The sequence below is a fragment of the Periplaneta americana genome, chromosome 12 (assembly GCF_040183065.1).
Source record: "Periplaneta americana isolate PAMFEO1 chromosome 12, P.americana_PAMFEO1_priV1, whole genome shotgun sequence".
NCBI lineage: Eukaryota > Metazoa > Arthropoda > Insecta > Blattodea > Blattidae > Periplaneta > Periplaneta americana.
Genome location: NC_091128.1, coordinates 176331853 through 176343196, shown reverse-complemented (window position 1 = coordinate 176343196; position 11344 = coordinate 176331853). Strand labels below are relative to the sequence as shown.

The 11344-nt window shown below is 37.5% G+C and overlaps 1 protein-coding gene across 1 annotated transcript; it reads left to right on the top strand.

The window, feature by feature from the left end:
- The first annotated feature begins 38 nt into the window (after positions 1-38).
- Positions 39-8133, top strand: LOC138711237 (rRNA-processing protein UTP23 homolog). Its single transcript, XM_069842647.1, has 5 exons — positions 39-188; positions 678-864; positions 3014-3110; positions 3196-3469; positions 7811-8133. The coding sequence occupies exons 2-5, from the start codon at positions 745-747 to the stop codon at positions 8076-8078; spliced, it is 759 nt and encodes a 252-aa protein (XP_069698748.1). The 5' UTR covers positions 39-188; positions 678-744; the 3' UTR covers positions 8079-8133.
- Positions 8134-11344: the final 3211 nt, after the last annotated feature.

Here is an 11344-nt window from a genome sequence, read left to right as displayed (position 1 = left end):
TCCCATCCAGTTGACGACACTGCAAACGGATATGCATGCGGAGAAATTTCGCTGTATCCGGTGGTTTTGTTTTGCCATGAGACAGATTATTTTGAGAGGTTAGGTTTTAAATAAATAAATGCGAATGTTTGATTCCGTTTGAAATAGATAATTTGGTACGATATTACTATATTTCTGTATAACACAGCGTAAGTATAAGTAGAGTTATATCCTAATAATCTTTACAGATTTCTAAAAGTGAATTTGAGAGAAAGAGGGAGAAAACCTTGGAGAACTATCATTAGTTCTAGGATTATGTTTGTATATTGGTTATAAATTTCATAAACTAATGCGAGGTATAGCTCAGGTATCATTTTGCTATGACTGTAACCTAATCTGATTAAAGTAGCTATTGCACATTTGCACACCTTGTGAGAAAATAATAGTCATACATAGCCAAAATGAAGATACAACCACCAAAAACCATTTTTCATTTTAAGATCTGTTGGCGGTATACTTTCCCCAGTTCATCTGCAGAATTTAATTTATCCTAATCAAATTCAGGACTCTCAGTAATTGGTGTAAGATGATTATTTGATAAGTACATTAGGCTATCAGTCTATAAAGACATCTGTATTTTACCCTAGAAGCCAGGACAAAAATGCATATAGTAATTAATCTGAACATTATATTTGCAGGTTGCATTATGCCACTCGTGCTGTATTAAACTACTGAAAGTGATTTAAAGTTTTGCCATCGTACAAGATGAAAATATCAAGACACAAGAAAGTGCACAGATTCTTGAGTTTTTTCTGCAACAATTATGGCTTCCGTCAGCCATACCAAGTGCTTATAGATGGAACATTTTGTTACGCTGCTTTAAAGGTAATATTTTTTTTTGAAGATTTGCATTTTACATACGATAATTGAAATCAAGATACTGGTAGTGCTATAGTTAGGGCCTATGTTGTTTACAGCAATGGGAGCCGCGAAAAACGACGTATTTTCATTCAAATTCGTCTGTGTAGTGTTTTTCAGGCCTTGCGCTGTAAATTCAGTTACTTCGCCTTCGAAACATGCAGTAGAAAACAGGTTCGATTTCTATAAAGACATTAACAGTAGTACGAGTAGTCACTTATTTCACAGTAGCTGCTGAAAAATGCCTTAAAAAGTTACGTTTTATACACAAGAAATTCTGGTATTTCTTTACAATTGCGTTACGAAAAAAAGGGTAGGAGGTATTTACATACTTGGCTTGTAGTCGAGTCATACATACCACAAACAAAAGACAAATACCTGAACAGGCGCCAATTTTGCACCAGAATAAGGGTGGAAAGTAGTTGTGAAAGTGGTGGCTGGCAGAGACATGATCACATATCAGGCATGTAAGCTTTTTCATAGGTACATAGATAGCGAGTTTTAGTAAGGTCGAGTATCAGTGACAGGTTAGGTTTGGGTAGTCCAAGCTTTTGGTGTATATGTAAATACACATTTTGGTCAGTAGGTGGGAATGGATAGATATCCGCCCTCCTTTGGTAATGTAATTTATAATTTAAATCAGAGCTTACTTTCACGGTGATCTAGTGACTAGGGTGCTGGACTTATAACTTGTGTTGGGCAAGCTCGTGATCCAGGTAACACAGAGGTTTTCTCTGGGAGCTCCAGTTCTGTGACATTCCAAGAAATCTCCATCATCGCTTCGCAGGTGTACTGTAGACCAGCCTCCTATGACACACCCTGGGCAACGACTAGTAACTGCCATTGGGACGGGGGAAGAACCTTTTTGAGGGTCATAAAAATGCCTTAATTTGCAATCCAAAAAAGAAAGAATATCTTGGTAATTTCTATAAGTACTGGTTCTGTCCTTTCGAGAAAAATACATTCCAAAAACCCCCCATTTTTCCCCAAAAAAATGAAAATACCAAGGAAAAAATGAGTGAAAAAAAATCATCAAAATTTGAAATAACTTAAAAAAAAAATCTAAAAACTCCCAACTTTCGCAGATATATTCAAAACACAAAAAATTCGCAAAAACAAAACACTGTAAATATAGACAACTTCAAAGTTACATTTCATTTTATAATAACGATCTACTTAACATTCCTAAGCTAATAATAGTCTAACCTAACCTATGTCAAGACGAAACAGTTCGGTAAATAGCAAACTACGATCACTCACCTCACATTAATGAAGACGTGGATACATTTCTCCCACATCTATGAAAAAATAATGCATGTGTTCACGATCTGGATATGCCTTCTTTGAACATCAACTCTCCTAAGTATCCAACATCCGTAAATACAACCTCCACACAAACTACAATCACGAGACGTAGAACTACAAGCTCCTCCCATCACCAGAACTAATCTCAAAGTGACAGGGACAAAATGAAAACAATCGAATATCGAATTAATGACGTCATCAAACATCGATTTATACATGTGCGGTTCGCGACCGAATCTTGCGCGGACTTGGTTAATAAAAACCTAAACTAATCAAACCTAACCTTCGTATATGCAAGATGTGTAACCAGACCACGAAGGGAATTGTTTGATTTGATCTGGAATGTACACGCGAAAATGAATTCACGTAAGGATCACGTCGACACTGCACGAGAGGTCAGTGCATGTGCCAGAGCCAAACGGTTCCTGTCCTGTTATAAACATCAAATGCAAAATGGCTAACCACTACTTCCAATCGGCCGATATCCTTAAGTACGTAAATGTAATAAGTCTAAACTACGATTGTTTTCCTCTCACTTTTTCTAAGTGTTTCCACATTAGGAATAATAGTAATCAGAAGGTTTTAAAATATTAATTTCATAAAAAACCAAAACCAGTACTTACAGATAATTACCTAAAAACTAGCCCAGTCATTTTATAAAAATGGACTGAACGAGTTTTGGGATCACACTCTCCAATTGCAATGTACTACAAGAACTTATTGCTGTAAAACACATTGAAGTATGTATCATCTTTGTGACTTTTTTTTTAAACATAAAGAACATAATGTAATGTTGCATTATTTTACACAGAACAAATTCAACATCAGAGAGCAGATGCCAAAATACTTGGACGGAAATGTGAAACTACTGACAACGCAGTGCGTCATACAAGAAACTGTGGATTTAGGTAAGCACACCAAGTAGGGCTGTACAGAACATTCCTCTTGCGGCATTCCAACGTGATAACACCAGCCGAGCTGCTGCTGTTTCAGGGCATCACGTGCACGGGGTACTGGTCATAGTGAAGCAGTTTGCCACGCACAGCTGTGGTCACGAGCAGCCGGTGCCTGGGTCCACGTGCATAGAGTCCATGCTGGGCGCCAGCAATGCAAGCAGATACATCGTGGCCACACAGGACAGAGAACTGCAGGCGGTAGCGCGGAGGATCCCAGGGACTCCTCTCCTGTACCTGCACCAGAAGGCCCCCACGCTGGAGAACCCTTCTGCCGCCAGCACTCGTATGGCACGGATTCACAGTCATGAGAAGTCAGTACACGTCTTGTCTATTGCTATTGACTTGTTTAGCAGAAAGCGATTTCAGTAGGGCATTAAGATTTGTGAAAAACATAGCATGACATTTGACCCTAAGGACAATACTTCCTCTCTCCAGAAAAGGAAGAAATATTTTGAAATAGTGTTGGTTGGGGTGATTTTTATATAAAAACAACCTTTTTTTAAGTCTAGAGACCCATAGCTTATCAACAGTAATGTCACTAGAGGTTTTGATTTATCTAGAGAAAATCAAAACTCGAGTGGGATGTAATTGACTATTACACGATTAGAAGAAAGTATATAAAGATTAGAAGTAACGAAGTGTACAATAAAATATTAATTGGCTTACGAAAATACAACTGTCTTCAAATGTATTATTGTACCATCTCAACATTACGCTAGATGGCAGTAGTGTTTTATGATGATGTTTTCTTGTTACCGGTATCAGGTGTGCCAACTATGGAATCATCATTGAACTCTGTGGACTGTTACTAGTCAAGAAGGCTTTGTTGATTCAGTTTCATTTTTATTAAAACATTTGCATACCATTTCAATCATCAGGATCCCAGTAATCAACGTCACTTGACAGATGATTTTCAATAAATCTTAGTATTAAACAATCTCTGATACGTGACTATCCATAATATATAGCAGAAGCTATAACAAACATAACCTAAATAATATAAACAAGTGTTGGAAAAGTTTTAATTAGGGATGATGAAATAAACAAGAAACGTTTTAATTAACGATGATGAAATAAAAAATAAACATGGATAATTTTAAAAGAAACAATTATTGAAAGTACAATTTTCAAATTTGAATGTTTTGGTGGTTGGTGGTTCAGTTGATGTTATATTGGACGTGTGCGTAAAAGAAGTGAACTCGTTGATGTACATGGTGTATCCCTCAACTTATTCAGGATTTCCGAATGGTGCTCTTCATATATGACCGGTGATCTTTATTAATTCTTGTTCTTGAATGCCAATGCGACTCATATTTGAAAGTGCTGTGCATCGACTGGAGTGGTTTGTAATGTTCTGTTTTTTTTGACAGCCAGACCAGTGCAGTTTGAAATGTTGGCAAACAAAGAAACAAATGCTAGGGTAATGATAAAAATAAACAAATGCTAGGGACGCGATAAAATTGTGCGATAAGCAGCCATGATTGGTTGAAAGACGTCCTTTCGTGCCGTTTTATTGGTCGAAAGTAGTGTGACGCAGTAAAAGTGTAATAGTCATAAAATTTTCTAGTCAGTGACCTAGAATGAGTCTATTGAATCCTCAAATTACCCCGACTGTAGGTTAGTGTATGTAGGCTAGGACAGAAGGAATAGGTTACATAGTACTCTTATTTGAAAAGTTTAATTAATAAGGTAAAAAAATGTCAGTCAGTCAGTACCTAAGTTCTTGATGAGGCTATTTTGTAAATTTAAAATATCGTCCATTAAAATCGGGGAAAGAAAACACTAAGGATATTTATTTGTCCTGCATCAATCTATAATGTATGTGGCATAATCTATTAACCTATAAACCATACCAAATTACCCCACGATTTAATTAATTATCTACTAACAACATTATTGTACGCTAATGACCAGCTAATTATAGCCAGATTTGAAGATGAATTACAGAGAGCAGTGTACAATTTGTGGAGAACAGTAGAAGATTTCGACATGAAAATATCCCTAATTAAAACTAAAACTGACTTTCAAGGAAGTGTACCAAAGAGAAGTAAAATCTACATTAACAATACCATGATAAAAATGAGGCTATATAATATATCTAGAAGAGAAGAAATGTCACTGAAGATTTCAAAATTTATTAAAATGACTGCTGTAATAAATGAAGTATTCAAACCATCACAAATTCAAAAATATACAGATCTCAGATTATATCTCTGCCGGTCAGTGGCCGTTAAATTTCAAATAGCTTATCATACAACGTGGGTGCCAGCGTACTGAAAACATTACAACTTTTCTCCCCTCTCCTCATTTCCCTCACTGCAAAGGTGACATTGCACAGAGGCAGAGATAAAATCCGAGATATGTACCAGGCTTAATATCTACAAAATTTTAGCTCGTCCAGTCTTACTTTATGGTAGTGAAGCATGGACACTTAGAAAAATAGACGGACGATTGACATCTGCTGAAATGTGTTTCATGAAACAGACAGCAGGATATACACTTCTAGACCATCGAAGAAATGAAGACGTCCTCCAGGAACTGAAAGTTGAATCAATTTTGCAATATATTCATAGTATAGAACTCAATGGAAATATCATGTGGACAGAATGAACAACCTTAGATTTCCCAAATTAATCTTATCATATACACCAAGGTCGTAGACTTCTTGGAAGACCTAAAAGGAGATGGCTAGAGATCATAATGGGCCAGTGAGGCCCAATACTTGCACGTCGAAGATGATAATTTACTAACTATTGTGATATATTACTAAATTTATTAACTTTTTTTTTACGAGACGGTATCAGTATGATCACAAATTTTTATATTAGGCAATTGTGAAATAGAAAATATATATTAAATTGGCATGTGTAAAGAGATTATGTAAAGGTTTATACAATAAACAGGAATCTTCTATGCCACATCAATAAATTTAGGAATGCAGTTATATTGTCAGACTCCAAAGCAGGTATTCCATCAATCTTCTCTAAACACACACCTTCATCTCAAACAGCAGAAATAATTAAAATGCTCTCTCAATTATTATCACTCAATAAAAGAATTGTATTCCAATGGATACCATCCCATTGTGGAATCCTGGGAAACGAGAATGCGGATGCTTTAGCAAAGAAGGGCAGCACTGCTACTTACAGACCTGTTACTAAATCTACGTATTACTCTGTGAAGAGATTTATTAAATCTACATACTTAGACTTCAACAAACAAAATTTGATAACACAATCTCAAGGGAAAAAATGGAACTCTCTGCATCAAAATCCACAGTTAATTCCCGATTTACCACGAAAATCGTCTGTAGCTGCATTTAGATTGGCAACAGGTCATGATTGTTTGGCCAAACACCTGCATAGAATTGGAATATATCAGTCCCCTAACTGCCCATTGTGCAACTCAAACCAAGAAATGGATTCGGAACACCTCAAAATCTGTGCTTCAGTGGCTAGTCATGATAATATCTTTGAAAAATATTGGAGTGCGAGAGGTCAAATGACTTTATTGTCAAATGCCTGGCATTAGAAAATAACAACATACAAAAAATTGTAATGTATACCCAAATTACCCCAACCCACACTAGTCTGATGTTGGGAGTCAGTCAACAGAACGTTCAACCACAAGAACTATGCTTTCTTCTGTCAGAAGGAAAAAGTTTGTGCTGGTTGTCAAGTTTCTCTGTTTTCTAGGTCAAGGAATTTCCTACATACAAAATAATGTGACATTATAAAATTAGATTAAAATTAAATTTTTACAGAATGTTTTTTAGCGTCTTTAAGTATGATTGAATAATATTTGGGGTATTGTTTGTCCATTTACTACGGGTTCAGAATTTTGCTTAGGATATTAATAAGTCAAATTGGTAGCATTCTTTCATATGCCACAGACTTAATGTAGATAGAATTCTCAGCTTTATCTCCCTTCTGGAAAAAGCCATATGGACTTTTTCTCCAAAATATCCATCAACTGTGGTCGCGTTTTAAACCATCAATACTTTTGTATTACCATCAACGCTTCATCATATTCACTTTGCAGTTTAATTATTATGAAAAATTTAATATTTTCCACTCACCACGTCGAAATATTTTTGGAAAATTATAGCCACAAGTGTAGCGATGCAGAACTGTGCTCCAATTGTAGCATACATCACAAACCGGACTACGTCATTCATCCTTTCCCTCAAGGTCACGCATCTTCCACATGACAAGGTACAAAAGATTTTGTATTCGCTGTTTAGAGATAGAATTCAAAGCAACATCGGTTGGAAAGTACTAGTTTAAAGAGCAATGGGGGGAAAATGAATACTTCTGTATTCAAAATAATCACAAAACATGTTGTCTCATTTGTGAACAGTTTGCTATAATTATTGTGGTCGGAAATACTTTAGTCATTTTTTCTGTGAGCACGAGTTTGTTGTAATCTGCCACATGGTTGTAGACGAGTCACGGAGAAGTCATTCAGTGCCGGTGGACTGTGGAAGGGGAACCAATGCTTTCGCCATGTTTCCACCCCCTCTCCCTGTGAGTTCTGCATCCCTGCACAAGTGTGTAGTAATGGATTGGGAAGAATTTACATTGACTTACGTTTAGCTGTTGAAACATTAAGATTCCACCTTGCAAATACATGAATGTGTGTTCATTTTTCAGGTTTGGTGTAAATAAGTTTGAAGAGGACACACTCACTGATTTGAAGAAGAGAAAGTTTGGAGTTGCTGAAACAGTAGAAGAGAAGAAGAAGAAAAAGAAGAAAGGCCCCAATCCGCTTTCGTGTAAGAAAAAAAGTAAGGTTGCAGCGAATAAGGAAAAAGTAGAAGAAAAACACAGCAAAGTAAAAAAGAGGAAACGAGTTAAAGTCGCAAAACATGTGAAGGAACATTGGGTAGCTCTGGCTAGAGAACAACTGTCTTCTAGTTGATTATTATTTTGTACAATATTGTTAAGAATTCTGAAAATAAACATGTTACACTCAACGACCAGCATTGTGTTATGAATTTGAAACAAATGACCTTGAAATAAAAACCCTCTCAAACTCCTTAGCTTCAAGTCAAATAATTTTGTACATTCTATTGCCAATCTGTGATGATGACAAAATTTGTAATTGGGGAAGAGAGATAGAATTTAATGTAGTTAAGCAATTGGCAATGGGGAGCTAATTGCAAGGACTGCTATATTTTCGGTATTTAAGTTTATTTTGTAATTTCTCTTTATTTTTTTGTTTTCTAAAACTGATATAAGGCTGCATTATATAAGGATGAAATGACTTGAATGTATTTGTTAAATGGATGGACCTCAAAAGATGAAAGGAGGGACAAATGAATTTTTCCAGTACACTGTTGGAAATGCTTCTCCTTTGTCACACACCCACACCATTAAAACTGTTTAAAGTAATGTTTCTAATACAGTAAAATCCCAATATAATATGGCTGTGGACAAACTTGAAACCTATATTGTAGTTTGTAAAAAAAAAAAAAAAAAGTGACGAGGGATTAATGGATTCGAAACTATTGTAAAACCTTTTCCGCTTATAATCCTGTCTCGTTCATTATGCTCTTTTTATATGGCCCCTGCATAATTTTACCTTCTTGTAACGCTACCAAATCCCACTTTGTAGCACTTTTTTCAGATCGAAAATGAGTAAAAAAATTCTGTATAAATTGCGAAACTTATGTTTTAGAAGCTGGTGAAGAAATATGTTGCTGAGTAAAGTCAATGGTGTGTATAATTGACCAATGGCATTCTCTCATGAGTGCAAGCCAGCCAAGATAAACACAGGTTAACCAACTTAAAAATTTATGACAGAATTAGTCTGGTCACATATACACGTAACATATGTTGAAAGTATACAAATCTGGCTTTCAGATAGTAGCTCCCTGTAAGCAGGTTTGAATAATTTCAAGGAAAAATTGTTCCGGGGCCGGGTATCGATCCCAGGACCCTTCGCTTAGGGCGCGAATGCTCTTCCGACTGAGCTATCCCAGAAACTATACATGACACCGTCACAATTTTTCCTTTGTATCCACACGACTCAAATGAGCTGACAAGACGCCAGAACTCAACTATGAGTGCACACAAATACTCAATTTTTCCTTGAAATTATTCAAACCTGCTTTACAGGGATCTACTACCTGAGAGCCAGATTTGTATAATACATTCGTACTGGAGGTACGTTAACAGAAAGCCACAATTTAAGTCACACAGTATTTGTGTGCACTCACAGTTGAGTTCTGGCGTCTTGTCAGCTCATTTGAGTTGTGTGGATACAAAGGAAAAATTGTGACGGTGTCGTGTATAGTGCCTGGGGTAGCTCAGTCGGAAGAGCATTCGCGCGCTAAGCGGAGGGTCCTGGGATCGATACCCGGCCCCGGAACAATTTTTCCTTGAAATTAATCAAATATGTTGAAAGTGATCTCACAAAATTTCTGGGTTAGTTAGAAATGATGGATGATGAAGAAATTATGTCACAGCCTCCTTGCTACAAAAAATAGTACGAGCAAATAGCTTCTTCATGGCTTTTGATGACAACAATGAATCTACAAAGCTGTGATCGGAAATGAGAACGACAAAGTTAGAAGTCTGCCAACTTTCACGTTCCTGGACTCCAGCAAGCTGCTCGTAAATTGTCGAACGAACGAATGAATGAAAGGGGACGAAGAAAGAATGAATGATGTTTAAAATGGCAGGCAGGGTAAGCATCCCATGCCTCCATTGGTTCCCGACTTGCAATTCACTAACTTTAGATCGAGGTTCCCAGCTCAAAGCCGTTTGCCCTCTCAACTAACAGTAGTGTATTTTCCCCTGTAAATGATTATATGAAACATGTACACGCTAACAGTTGAATTGTGAGTGAAATGGATGAAGTGAAGTTAGCACCATGCCTCGCAGATGTTAATGAGAGGTGGAGAGTCCAGCGCTCTGGTCAGTTCTGTCCTAGTCACGTTTTTGTAGTGGCGCTAGGGAGACTCGTAACCTGTTACCAACAAAGTGGTGGGCTACTCGTTTCCGTAGAAGCCGTCTGGCTGCCTGGTTGGCTGTGGCAAGTGTTGTGTGTCGTTTCGTGGGCTTTGTGTCTGTAGTGAGTAAGGAAATAGTGAATGTCACTATTTCGTCCTGTAGTCTGTTTAGTTGCCGGTCAATGTAGGATTCTATTTTCTGCATAGCAGAACGTAGAACCCCCTCGACCAGCTGTTCCGTGGTTGTTTTGTCTGTCTGTGGATCGTCTGTAGTGGTTGTCTTGGTTGTCGTAGTCTTAGCTGCATCCGCATAAGACAATTCGGGTTTGGGAAGTGTTGGTTTGAAGACGGACTGTGATGGTTTGGGTATAGGTGGCGGTATTGGTTTGTGAGTCTCTATGGGTACATGCGTGGGATCGGTGGAGGTTATGAGATTAGTCCTTGGATATTTTGGACAGCGAGCTTGGCCCGTATAATGGGTGTCGCTGTTGCACTTTGCGCAATACCTAATCTGGGATAGGCGGTTGTGGTTGCAAAGGTCGGGATTCTTGCCGCACTTCAAGCAAGTCTTGGGCTTGTCACAGTCTGTCTTTGTGTGGCCGTATTGTGCACAGTTAAGGCACGGTCGGTGGAAGATTGTCTCGTGTGATGGCTCTACTCTGTAGTATCGTCCTGCGAGTTTAATTCCTCCTAGTAACTTGTCTGCTGTGGTGATGTCTTTTGTGAATATTCGAACTAAGTTGGTGGGTTTGTCAGTCTGTGCGGAGATAATTCTCTTAATGCGTGTGATACCTGGATGTATTACAGCCAGGATCTGCATTAGTTCGTCCTCAGAGATCAGCGTGTCGACATCTCGTAAATTGTGAATGCTCACATTTAAATATATTTATTTTAACAATTTTTCCGTTCTGGTTTATTGTGGACCAGCCTTCAATTGAGAGACAGTAATTGAGGTTCTACTGTAATTGCTAAGGAAACGTTGCAAGTTAAATTCAGCATTAAAGTATTGAGAAAATTGTGTTGGAAGAGTCCTGAAACAAATTTTAGCACACTTTCCTGGCAAGGAAGGAGCAGAAGGCCACCCACATCCCACTGCTGGCTCATCCCTTGCAGATGATTAATTACCATAGCTGTCAAGAGCATGAAATCCTCTCAAACTCCTTATCTTTAAACTGAACATGTCAAATAACAATTATTAATTGTTATGAAAATAAAAACCTTTCCTCGCCTT

Bases quoted from the DNA above. Each gene is read 5' to 3' on its own strand.
- LOC138711237 (XM_069842647.1), top strand. From the start codon at position 745: ATGAAAATATCAAGACACAAGAAAGTGCACAGATTCTTGAGTTTTTTC. The intron at 865-3,013 runs GTAATATTTTTT...TATTTTACACAG, and splicing joins TTTGTTACGCTGCTTTAAAG to AACAAATTCAACATCAGAGA. The intron at 3,470-7,810 runs GTCAGTACACGT...TTCATTTTTCAG, and splicing joins CGGATTCACAGTCATGAGAA to GTTTGGTGTAAATAAGTTTG.